This window comes from Mobula birostris, chromosome 3 (assembly GCF_030028105.1).
Source record: "Mobula birostris isolate sMobBir1 chromosome 3, sMobBir1.hap1, whole genome shotgun sequence".
Lineage (NCBI taxonomy): Eukaryota > Metazoa > Chordata > Chondrichthyes > Myliobatiformes > Myliobatidae > Mobula > Mobula birostris.
Genome location: NC_092372.1, coordinates 153175920 through 153189526, shown reverse-complemented (window position 1 = coordinate 153189526; position 13607 = coordinate 153175920). Strand labels below are relative to the sequence as shown.

Here is a 13607-nt window from a genome sequence, read left to right as displayed (position 1 = left end):
GCCAGCAACTGTTAAATTTAAAGTCAGATTCCAGTCCTGCAAGGCAGTTTTTAAAACATGCCAGTGAAATCTTTTTGCTCATCAGGATGGAACGTTTGCACACCTTAGTTTCTGATGCCCTTAAAGTAAGACTTCTTTACAAGGAACTGAGTTGTATTTCAAGCTATTAAGAATTTTAACTTCTTCCTAATGTCACAATTTTCTCACACTTGTCAAGGAGCTGGCTGGAAAGGAGAGTGAGGAAATGACATTTCATCCCAACTCTTACCAATTATTATGAAATATAGATAAATATTTTAAGATCTACTAAGGAGATAAAGTAAATTCCACCGAATGCAGAGAAGTCTAGATACAATTTAGATTGATTTATGGAGTACTAGCATCCAAACACATTCAGTGGATGACAATATTCTTTTATCAGGCAAGTTGTAGATGTACTAGTATATAAAATAAGACAAAGTAAATTTAAGTTTAAAAAACTGATATTTGTAAGTATTCCTTTCATGCCTTTTAAATTAAAATGCATTTATGTAACACTTAAGAGTTAGGGAGGGAGGGGAAGAGGTATTCAAAATTAGTATCTTGAACCAAGAACCGAACAGCAGTCAACATGCCCAGAGTGTCTCACCTCAGCCGAAATGGAATCACTGTCATAGGCTGGGATCCAGAGTGTTCATACAATTGTATATGCTGCTGCCCAGCTGCATAGTTCTCCCAATTGACTTGCAATGTGGTCACGTGCTCAGACCCAGTCCTGGCATCACTCTCAAAAGTAGCTTCGCTTTCCACTGACTGGTTTGAACCTTCAACAACTGCTTCCATAAATTTTCTCAACCTGCTCAGTACATTAAGCCTCCAAAGCTGAGAAGTAATCCGGCGGTTAGGGTTGACAGACAGCATCCAAGAATGTGCTTTCCCCCCAGATTTCAATTCCTTTGACAATCTCTGATGTGAAATGAGTTCCAAAAAATTCTTCAGTAGGGTGCTGCAACAGTCTGTAAGAAGCTCGGGATAATGTTCTAATAAAATATCCAATATCTTCAAGGCATCTTCCTGTATCCCTTCAAGAATGTGAGTCATTGCACCGGAGAGGTGTGCACTAACCAAAGGGAAAAAAGGAGCCATCTGGTCACTGGAAATTTTCGGAACAAGAAAACGTAAAAGCTGGATAGCTGCTGATCTGACTGCGGAGTCTTTGTCTGTGAATAAGGCTGCTAAATCACTGAGAATGTTCGAGAGATAAGATGCAATCATCGAGGGATGCTGGGATACAAGATCTTTGAGGCCATTAAGGGCACTCTGTTTAATTCCGGAATTATAGTGGTGTAACTGCGTCAACAGATCCTATTGAGAAAGAAAAGCTAGGTTATTGTTAGTATACTTATATCACAGTAAATTAAAACTTCAAATGCTTCTTAACCTCCCTGAGGAAAATGGAACTTCGTGACAAGAGGCTCTATATTGCAATATAAAGTAGAATACAAATTTCTAATCTTCAGATTGCTAACTGCCCTTGCTTGCAATACCGGCTTGTGTAGACAATTAGGACACAACCCCCATGGTTGACCCTGCCTAAGATTGTTAACTATTAACTCTGTATTCTGGTTAAATACTCAGAAGTTATTTTTAATATATTCAATATTTATAAAAACTGACATTTTAAAAACAAGCCTACAGCCACAATTCTCTTCAGCTTTGCAATGCAACAACACTCAAAAAGAGCATAGGTGCAATAGTAATCCATGAAGTCTACCCTGACTGCTTTGTTGTTAATATCTGATGCAAATGCATTCTCTTTTTTTAAACCAATTGTTGACAATATCCGATGCAAATACATGCTCTTTTTTTAAACCAAACTTTGATTCATACCATAGACAAAAATTTCAGACGGCATCACAGGAAACTTTTGGTTAGAGTTCATTATTAAGGATAAGATTTCAGGGTACTTGGTGGCACAAGGTAAAATAGGCCAAAGTCAGCATTGCTTCCTTAAAGAGAAATCTTACTTGACAAATCTGTTGGAAATCTTTGAGGAATTAATATATAAGATAGACAAAGGAGAGTCAGTGATCTCACAGAAACTTCTGATTTAGAAGGCACATCAGTTTGATGTATCTCAATCTGCTGCACTCAAGTTTCTGTGGCCAACCACTATGTTTCTGGTCCTCAACCTTGCCCATTTCTTTATGCTTCTCCAGAAGAGCTTAGACAGCACAGCTTGAAACTCCAGTCTGCTGCAAATTTCTGCTTGGGAGGGACCTAGCTGATGCAGGAGGACCACCTTGTATCTTGTTAGGCCCACTCTTGCCATGGGTAAGAATTGATTATTTGAAGGTTAAACTGTCATATCCACCACACCCTTACCTTTTATTTTGGTTGTCCTTCACCCAGTTTGATTCCTTCTACACCAGTTCTGTTTCAGTTAATCAGTTTAGTTCAGTGAATTCATTATGTCATTGATCATTAGCACCCTATTTGTTATCTTTGTTTAATCATGCACTGGGCTATATACCTACAAAGTGATCAAGTTTTTATTTGAAATGTGGCCTATTACTTAATGTTACTTGCTTTAACAAAATACAAAAAATTCTCTAATTTAATTTTTTAGAAAATGAATTTTGGAAATCTAAAATTTGCTCTTTTATACTGACCCACTGATGCAGAAGACAAAAAATAAACATCTATAACAAAATTTATATTATAAGAAATCTAGGGTGCCTAAAACTTTTGCACAGTACTGAACTTCAGCCCATCTGAACAATAGGGGATTAATAATGAGCGTGAGGGTGTAGGTTAAGGAAAATAAATGGTGATTTGGAAATGCTCTGAGACCTGACATAGATTTGATGAGCTGAATGACATACTTATAATTTGTAAATGAAAACATTATTAATTAATTATCTTCTGGAAGCTATATAAGTAGCTATCTTCCTTCAAACAATTTTTGGCTTACCTTTTTCAAATTCACTGAATTTCTGTGATCATTAATCAGAAAAATTGAATTAATATACTTACCATGACAATTAAAGAATGTACTAATATAATTAGCATTAATCAAGGAAACAAGAAGAGCACAACAGCTGACCAGGTATTCCCAGGTGGATGACAGAGAGATGCACATAATGAAGCATCAGTTAAGGACTGGATTTAAACACAAGTGCATGCCCAATACAAAGCATTTGTCTGACAGCACACACCCCTTCCTGGCAACACATAAGTGATCAAGACAAGGCAAATTGCCTTCAAAAAAGGAAGAAAAACCATTAATAAAGGAATAAATACAGGAAGTTACTCTACTTTAGGCTGTTAAACACAGCAGACTAAAAGAGAATGACGTATACCTTTATGTTAAGTTTGCGGTAATTTGTTGGTAATGATGCAACACTCTTCAATTGCTCTGGAACATGGATGGCTCGTGTCTTGAAGCTCGTGTCAGTTGCATTATCTGCTTTTGGTTTTCTTTTGCCAACTTTTAACTTAACCTTTTGAAAGTCATCTTGACGCTTTCGTTTCTTAGTCATCTTGCTTCTATCCTGCATTAAAGAGCATGTATTTTTAACAACTCAAAATAAAATGAACACCAGATATACAATATAATTCAGGTTTTTTTTAAAATAAATTACAGGTAGTATTACGTACCAGCAGCAATAGATCACAAATGGGAGTCTGGTTTCGATGTTAAAACCACTATCTTTATTAGTATCTACTCCAAATATAAAAGTTTAAACAAAATAAACAGAAGTTAACAGTGTTATGCGTGTATATATGTGTACATATAGCTCCCAAACTATCAAGCTTGGGAAACAATGCTTTAAGTCTTAAGATGGTAAAGTGGAAAAGTTCAGTAATCCACAGAATGAGTGAGTGAGGGGAGAGATTTGTAAATCCACATGAAAATATAGACAGAAAGCAATTATGAAGAATTCCACAGATTCCACGCTGGGTAAACAAAATAACAGTCGCCCAAGATCTTATCCGTTGAATCGTTCCGAAATCTACTTTGAAGTATCACCAGGTGATAGTCACAGGAATATCGTCTTCAAGTGGTTACCACATAACATCCCAATTCCAGGTAAGGGGCAACAAAAGTGATACCACAGGATATTCCAACAAATCCACACATATGGATTATATGAAGTGACAATCACACATCGTTGTGCACTGCGTGCCAATGAACACCCCAATCTTTTGGGGACAGAAGAGGTCCAATCCATAGCAGTGACAAGCTGAAGTTCCCATAGCTCTGTGCGTGTGTATGCGTGTGTGTGTGTGTGTGTCTCTCTCTCTCTCTGTGAAAGTCTGAAGCCGGCTGCCACAGCTTGTGACTGACGTCATAGTCCCACCTCATTCAGGCACTTAAAGCAACACTCACAGTAAATGAATCTGCGGTCTCGTACCACCTCCCCCAAAAAGGAAAAATTTTGATCTGGAAGAGCAAAATTTTTAACTGCAAAGTACAATAGGTGAAACAATACAAGTATGGTTATCATATAGCATACTACAGACCAACGTAATGTATGGCAAGAGTGTATACAAACAGTAACCTCCACTCCACTAAATTAAAAAAAAAATTGTAAGCTTAACATCTGGAAAGACAATCGGCAGTTGTATTATCCTTGCCTTTAATGTGAATTATCATAAGATCATACTCCTGTAGAATCAGACTCTGTTGTTGAATTGGAGCCTTCTTAACCATTTTCCTTAACCATGCCCTGACCTACAACATAACCAAGATAGGTCACAGTGGCATGGCCAAATTCACTCTTAGCTAAGTTAACTGTAAGATTGGCCTTTGAAAGCCTGTCAAACAGCTTTTCCACTGCAGAGATATGGGTTTCCCATGTGTCATTTCCTGTGACTAAATTATCAATATAGGCATCTGTGTGTTTTAACCCTTGAATTACAGAACTAATCATTCTCTGGAATGTTCCTGGAGCATTTTTCATCCCAAATGGCAGAACATTGTATTCATACAACCCAGGTGTTACAAATGCAGAAATTTCTCTACCTCTATCTGTTAATGGAACACACCAATACCCTTCCAACAAATCAATCTTTGTTAGAAACTTAGCTTTTCCAATGGGATACACATCTGTCTTTGTTATAGCATTCACCTTTCTGTAGTCAGTGCAAAACCTGATGCTACCATCTGGTTTAGGTACAATGGATAAAGAGCTCCAGCTTCAAGGAAAAAAGAAAGCTCACTGATAGCCAAAGCAACAATGGACAACGCAAAACTAAGGTACTTGCAGAAGGCCAAATACACAAGTGTATATCATGGCACATGGATGAAACAAGATAACAGCAAAAAGTTAACAGGAAATATGTAAAAAAGCAACAATTTTTTAAAGGATGTTAATAGAAACTGGTAAGCCCCTTTAAAATGGATAATTATAAATGAAAATAAGATGGTAAACTTAAGTCACTATTTACAACAGGAATAATGAATAACATGTGAAGAAAATTAGTTGCATCAGTGATGGAGGAAAAAAATGTCAAGCAAAGATCAAAGAAAATAAATAATGACGTGAAAGATTGTCAAGTGTCAGGATGATATGGATGGCATATAGAAGATCTAAATGAAAGGAAGCAAAAAACTGATCATCATTGCTATAACTTTTCAAAGCAGTCCCTCCAAGAAGCACATTAGACTGGAAAATTTCACTACATGGAGCCATTTCAGAGTAGTATGAAAAAAGGAATTTACAGAGTAGATCCTGTTTAGAATCTCTAGTCTAGCAATATGTACTAAATACTAGGCGTCTTTAAATGTTTGACCCATTAATAGAGCAGTACAGCACAGTACAGGCCCTTCGACCCATGATGTTGTACTAACCTTTTAACCTACTCCGAGATCAATCTAACCTTTCCCTCCCACACAGCCCTCCATTATTTTCTTTTATTCATGTACCTATCTAGAGTCCCTTAAATATCTCGAACGTACCTACCTCTAGCACCACCCATGGCAGCACGTACCACAGACCTACCACTCTCTTAGTGAAAAACATACCTGACATCCCCCTATACCTTCCTCCAATCATCTAAAAAATTATGCCCTCTTGTATTAGGTATTAGCCATTAGTAAAAGTTGCTGGTTATCCAAAAACTATAAGTAGACAGATTAAGTAGAACTAGCAAGAATATGGAAAAGAAACTTCTTACTTACTTGACAAACCTGTATGAATCTTTAATCTTTTGAAGTGGTGTCCAAAGAACACACTACGATGATAGATATTTATACGAATTTCCACAAGTTCTGTTGAATTACTTACTTCTTGACTCCAGGTGTTGTAAATCTGAAATAAAGATAGAAAATACTGGAAATACAGATCATGCAGAATCCTTATCAGCCTGGAACAACTCTGCCTATCTCTTCATGGATTGTTTAACTAAAATTGGTCATGGGATTAAATACAATGTAATAACCTTGTTTGAAACCTGGACATGTGAAAAGAGACAGGGATTATAATAATGAACAAGTATTCAAGACGATATTATGCTAACAATGTGGTTGACTCTGAATATCCAACAAGCATTCAGTTCAGGGCAATAAGATACAGTGATGCTAAAGTTTGTGAACCCTGCAGAATTTTCTCTATTTCTGCATAAGTATGACCTAAAATGTGATCAGATCTTCACACAAGTCCTAAAACTAGATAAATGAAATAAATAACACAAAAAAACATTATACTTGTTCATTTATTTATTGAGAAAAATGATCCAATATTACATGTCACAAACAAGAGAGAAACTGCAGATGCTGGAAATCCAAGCAACACCCACAAATTGCTGGAGGAACTCAGCAGGCCAGGCAGCATCTACAGAAAAAAGTACAGTTAATGTTTCAGGCCGAGACCCTGCCCAAAACGTCAACTACTTTTTTCCATAGTTGCTGCCTGGCCTGCTGAGTTCCTCCAACATTTTCTCTATGTTGCCAATATTACATGTAATCGTTGGGAAAAGTATGTGAACCTTTGCTTTGTAACTGGTGCGACCCCCTTGAAGAGCAATAACTTCAACCTTCTGGTAAACGTTGATCAGTCCTGCACGTCGGCTTGGAGAAAACTGCTTCAGCTCCGAGATGTTGGTGCAGTTCCCTTTATGAACTGCTTGCTTCAGGCCTTTGACTCGGCCATTCCAAAACATGAATCTTCTTCTTTCAAAACTGTTCTGTTGTTGATTTTCTTTTGTATTTCTGATTATTGTCTTGTTGCATAATCCAACTTCTATTAAGCTTCAGGAGACAACTGCTACCCTGACATTCTCCTGTAAAATGTCTTGATAGAACATTGAATTCATTGTTCCCTCCACGATTACAAGTTGTCCAGGCCCTGATACAGCAAAGCAGCCCCAAACCATGATGCTTACAAGCTGGGATGAGGTTTTGGTGTTGGTATACAGTTCCCCTTTTCCTCCAAACATAGCAATGTGCATTTCTGCCAAAAAGTTCAACATTGTCCCAGAACCGTCATAGAATATCCAGGTGGTCTATTGCAAACTTGAGACATGCAGCAGTGGTTTCCTCCGTCATGTCCTCCCATGAACACTGTTCTTGTTCAGTATTTTTCTTAAAATGGACACATGAACAGAGACTTTAGCATGTTCCAGATTTCTGCAGGTCTTTTGCTGTTACCCTTTGGTTCTTTTTCACTTCTTCAGCATTGCACGTTGTGCTCTTGGTGTGATCTTTGCAGGATGCAAACTCCTAGGTAGAGTAGCAACAATACTGAGTTTTCTCCATTTGTAGACAGTTTCTCTCACTGTGGACTGACGAACACTCAGGTCTTTAGAAATGCTTTTGTAGCCTTTTCCAGCTTCATGCATCTGTACAATTCTTCTTCTAAGGTCTTCTGAAAGTTGTTTTGATCAAGGCATGGTGCGCATAAAGATCTTTCTTGAGAAGAGCAGACTCTGGAAACCATGCTGACATTTATGAAAATGTTGGCTGGCACTAGAAACTTTGGCAATGAGGAAAGATAGGCTCAGCTAAGGTTGCTTCTGTTGTTACAGAGGTGGGAGTGGGAGGAGGGAAAGAAGTAATTGATGTGCACAAGGACAACAGAATAGTATTATATTAGTTGCCTTGGCAGAAATCTCAAAATCAGACAACATGGATTTAAAATAATCAGAGAGATAATACCAACCCAGAGGACAGTAGTACTCTGGAAATCATCAGTGAGGAAAGTGGTCAAAAGATTCAGCAGGTTAAAGATCAGTTATTTAGTGTGAAGTATTAAACTGTTGATGATCAAACATAACAGGACAGTATGCAGTAATGCAGAAACATTAACATACAGAAGGATCTTTTAGGAGCAAACACAGCCCCCTGAAAGAAGTATACAACAGAGTGATAAAGAAGGCATATTGCACATTTGTCTTCATCATCCGGACATTTAGTATAAAAGTCAGGAAGTCATGCTGCTTCTGAATTAAACTTCAGTTATGCTACACTTGGAGTTTTGCGTTCTTTCAAAAAAGATGCAGAAGAGATCCACCAGGATGTTGCCTGTATTCCAGAATATTAGTAATAAGAAGTGGTTGGACAGTCTCTGGAAATTCAGAGGTTGAGGGGAGATCCAATGGAGTATATAAAATTATGAAATGCATAGATAGGGTGAAAATAGATAGAATGAAAATGTCAAATACTGGAGGGGTATCTTTGAAGTAAGAAGGGGAAAGTTTAAATGATTTATGAAGTGTTTTTTTTTACATAGAGAGTAATAGGTACCTGGAACACACTGCCAGGGGAGATGATGGAAGCACACACAACGTTCAAGAGGCACTTACTCAGCAAGGTTGTCATAGCCAGGGGTGGTAATGGGGGTCAAGCTCCCACTATCTATTAAATGCTCCCAATGTCATATATCTCAAATAGCCTCTGATAACCAAGTCCAACTCATGGCCTTCACGTGTGGCTTAGCTGCTAAGCCCACCAGAACCGTTTCTACTGACAGAAGGGGGAAAGATAGGTTACTGATGTCTTACAACTAGTCGCTTCGGACAGATGAGGCTTGTCAGCTGTGGCTGGCAGCTCATATAGAGGGAAGATGCTGATCTTAAACTTCTGCTGCCTTACAGCTAAACCACTCATGGGAAAGGCTTTGGGAGTAAACCCCATGGGAAAATCCAGAGCTGCAGTCCCTAAGGCAGTCTCATATTGAGTTCAATGCTGATTGGCAACTCCTGCGATGCTGCTGATGCAAAATCAGTCAGGCTCTGCCAATCCTTTGGGTTCGTCAGCTGCACGGAGAGATGGAGCTTGCTACATGGGCAACAGCTTCTCTCCATATTGTACTGCCCAGGCTTGTGCATCTAGACAAATAGGATGCAACATCCATGGTTGACTCTGACCAATGGAGGTCCCGACTCAAGACAACACATGAACAGGCAGGGAATGGAAGGACATAGACACAATGCAGGCAGATGGGATTAGTTTTCTTGGTCAGTACAGGCATCCTGCACTGAAGGGCCTATTTCTGTACTGTTTGCGTTAGAAGTGTGAATACATGCACAACATACATCAAATACACTTTTCAGATGCTCCCTTACCTGCTGAGTATTTGTAACTTTTTAAATTTCATATTTCTAGCATCTGTTTTTTCATCCTTACCCCCTCCCAACTCACCTGGCTTCACCTCTCACCTTCAAGTTTATACTCTTATACTCCTTCCCCGACCCCCCCTCCCCCCATTTTCTGATTCTGGATTCTTCCACCTTCATTTCCAATCCCAATGGAAGGTCTCAGCCCAAAACATTTACTCTTTATCCTTCCCCACAGATGCAGCCCAACCTGCTAGGTTTCTCCAGCATTTTTGTTCTGTACAAGATCATCTACTTTGTTATACATACATATTAAACAGCAATATATTAGGTAATGTTGATGTTCAAGGGTGCTGCAGACAAATTGCTGAAAAACAAAATGCAAGGCAGCAGATAATTAGGAGGCAAATGCTATACTAGTCTTTATTACAAGAGGATTTGAATACAGGAGACATGAAGTTTTATTAATGATATAACTAGAGTATTCTGTATCACTATGTCTCATCAAAAGAAGTGCAATTATTATAATAAGAATGCAGTAAAGAATAAGATTTATTCCAATGAAGATGGGTATGCCATATAAGAATTTGAGTGGACTGTGACTTTTTTCTATGGAGTTTAGAAGACAGAAGCTCTCATGGAAATTTGCAAATTTCTTCAAGGGCTTGACAGGCTACGTGTGGAAGATTGAATCTTCCTACTGCACCTGACTGAAGACTCTAGGGGGAATGATTTCAGACTAGGTATTATGTCATTTCGGACATTCTCTAGTCCAGATGATTGTGAAGATGCAGATATTGTGGTCATTCAAACAGACATCAATATATAGTATTGCGCAAAAGTCTTAGACACCTCTACACTAAGACTTCATATATATGCCTAAGAATTTACACAGTATTGCATTTCCAGACATTAAGTAATCAAAACAAATAGGTATAATGTCAGAAAATGTGCTTAAGTGGACAACCAGCCACCATCTAATAAATGCTAGGCAACCTATCTGATTTTCCTTCATATTTTCTTGCGTTCTGTTCCCATTATCCTGGAGTGACTCATGACTCCACCTCCCATCCCCCAGCCCCACAACTCCAAACTTGCTTTTCCATCCCTCAAACTGGCCTTGCACCCACAGTAAATCTTCCCTCGCATGCGTCCCGCTCTGCAAGCCACTCTTCTATCCTACACCCTTTCTGTTCAAACAACAAGCCACCCACTCACAGCTACTACCTTCTCTCCTCAGCCTGGCACATCTCAGGTATCCTCGGGAGGAACAATGTCCTCAATTCTTCACAAGGGGTCGGCAATCAAACTCCTGACCACCCTCTCTTGCCCTCCTCCCGCACTCAGATCCGCCTCCCTACCAAACTCTCCATCACACCCACCTCCCCCCCCCATCACCCGATCCATCTCCTACTCCTACTCCTCCTCTCACTAGACTCCAGGTTTTCTCCTCCTGCACCAAGGCCCTGAATATCGCCCTCCCCCGAGCTCCATCTCACCAGCAACGCCGCCACTTCCAGCCGCAGAGCACCGCGCAAGCCTGTCCCGGGCCTCAGTGCGCTGTAGCTGACTACTGCTCTCCCGTCCCCCTAATTCAGCTGCTGCGTTTTGTTGTGTGTGTGTATTTTTTAAAGAGCCTTTTTCTGATCAACTTGTTTCATTATTCCCTGTCGCCTTTGTTGATCACAAAATTAATTTTATCCGTGCAACCGGGGTCTTTTTAACAAGGGTTTCTGGGAAATGAAGTCCTTCGTACATGCCGCTAATTGTTAAGGTTATGACGTCAGAATTAGACAGCATTGAATCAGACTTTTCGGTCCTATCTCTCAACTAGAGCTAGTTGTCCGCGATCAGCCCATGAAACTCCAAGACGTTCCTCCTCATGTACCTATCCAATTGCCCCTTAAAGGTTGCCCATCTAGGTAACTAATCAAAATTAATGCCCCCCTTGTGACTATATGTCCACCTGTTCCTTAGTTTGCACATGTAACCTTTCACCAAAGGTAACCACATCCCTGATTTAGAAGATATTTTGTTCGCACTTTACTATACAAACAGGGCAGAAATGATGAGTGGAATCTTTCTATATGAACTACAGAAGGGAGACAATGATGTAGTTTAAGGAGGAAAGAAAAGAATCTGGTGCAGAAAGGGTAAATCAAGGGAACACATACCAGTCCTCTTAGAGGGATCAAAAGTGGAGAGAATGAGCAATTTCAAGTTCCTGGGTGTCAATATCTCTGAGGACCTAACCTGGACCCAATATATCGATGCAGCTATAAAGAAGGTAAGACAGCGGCTATATTTCATTAGGAGTTTGAGGAGCTTCAGAATATCAACAAATTTCGATAGATGTCCCGTGGAAAGCATTCTAACTGGCTGCATCACCATCTGGTACGGGGGGAGATACAAGATCAAAGTAAGCTGCAGAGAGTTGTAAAATTAGCCAGCTTCATCATGGGCACTAGCTGCTATAATATCCTGGTCAAGGAGTGGTGCCTCAGAAAGGCGGCTCCCATCATTAAGGCTCTCTACCACCGAGGACATGCTCTCTAATCATTGCGACCATCAGGAAGAAGGTACAAAAGCCTGAAGGCATACTCAGCGATTCAGGAACAGCTTTTTCCCCTCTGCCTTCCAATTTCTTAATGGACATGGAACCCATGAACCCATACGTTTTTATTTCTAATGTTTTAGCACTACTTATTTAATTGAACTATTTAATATATATACTTACTATAATTCAGTTTTCTTTTTTCTCTCCATCTTCATGTACTGCTGCCGCAACTAATTTCACGACGTATGCCAGTGATATTAAATCTGATTCTGAAGAGCTCACAATGATGGGGCTAATGTACTCACATAAATTGAAACCGATTATCACAGGGAAGGCAGTGAGTTTTATTGCTTGGGTCTTTTTCAGACGGGAAATGTGTGAGTGGAGTGAATCAGGGATCAGATCTCAATCCTTAAAACCAGTGCAATCCCGGGCACTGCAGGCTGTGAGCATTGCATTCCTAGAAAATGGGCTGTATCTCAACTTTATGCAGTGCAAAGGGAAATCATCTGTGCTTGTGTCAAGAAATGCAAATTTTTTTTTAAAATGTGTTTACTGCCTTTCTTCACATCAATTCTGTGAGAGTGGGTTTAATCCTTTTCTCAAATTACTGGGTACAATTTTTAAAATAAAACTTTACTCATAATAAAAATATAGAAAAGAAAAAACATGCAAAAACTTTTGTGTTCATGATCGTTACAATCTTGCATATTTGCTTAAAGCAAATGCTTAGTAGAGCAACTGAGGCATTCAATGTCTTGAAAAAGTATTCAGTCCCCACAACTATTTTCACATTTTACTGTCTCAGTTTTTAAATTTAAAGTATATTGAAGTAGGATTTTTGAGCTAATCTACAAGACATTCTGCATCATGGCAAATCAACAGAAACAATCCAAAACCCATCAGCAATTTATTAAAAATTAAAAACCAAAATGGTGAGACTGAAGAAGTATTCATCCCTTTTGTAACTACTATGCTAACTTTCCTCTACTGCAATGCTGTATATTACTTTACACCCAATTGGTTGATGTAGAAAACTGGAGGATCACGTGAATAAATACCCTTCTCTGTAAGGTCCAACAGTATGATAGATTTCCAAAAGACCAAACCAAAATGAAGACAAAAGAGCATTCAAGGCAAGTCGGGGAAATGATAATAGAGAAGCACAAATCTGGGGAAAGGCACAAGACCATTTCAAAGGCACTGAACATACCTTGGATCTCAGTGCAGTCCACCATGAAAAAGTGACGTTGTCTAGGCCAGGCCACTCCTCTAAACTTAGTCACCGGAGGAAAATGAGACTTGTAAGAAAGGCTATCATGAGAAGGAAAATGAATATAAGCTAGTCAATAATATTTAAGAACATACCAAAAGTTTCTTCAAATACCTAAAGAGTAAAAGAGAGGTGAGAGAAGATATCGGACCACTGGAAAATGATGCTGGAGAGGTAGTAATGGGGACAAGGTAAAAAAGTATAAACTTTCTTTTTCAATCTTTTTATTAGTTTCAC

The 13607-nt window shown here is 39.1% G+C and overlaps 1 protein-coding gene across 4 annotated transcripts in view; it reads right to left on the bottom strand.

Moving 5' to 3' along the window:
• Window positions 1–11103, bottom strand: part of tex10 (testis expressed 10) — a 90653-nt gene extending 79550 nt beyond the window's left edge. For 3 of the 4 annotated variants that reach the window (XM_072253508.1, XM_072253510.1, XM_072253511.1), the window contains exons 1-4: window positions 11040–11103; window positions 6167–6296; window positions 3342–3533; window positions 629–1344 (exon numbers count right to left, since the gene is read on the bottom strand). In XM_072253508.1, coding sequence (XP_072109609.1) covers window positions 629–1344; window positions 3342–3521 — 896 coding nt within the window. In that variant the 5' untranslated portion in view covers window positions 3522–3533; window positions 6167–6296; window positions 11040–11103. Of the gene's footprint in view, window positions 1–628; window positions 1345–3341; window positions 3534–6166; window positions 6297–10767; window positions 10793–11039 lie in introns of those variants that run through there. The other variant, XM_072253509.1, reaches the window with a different exon arrangement.
• Window positions 11104–13607: the final 2504 nt, after the last annotated feature.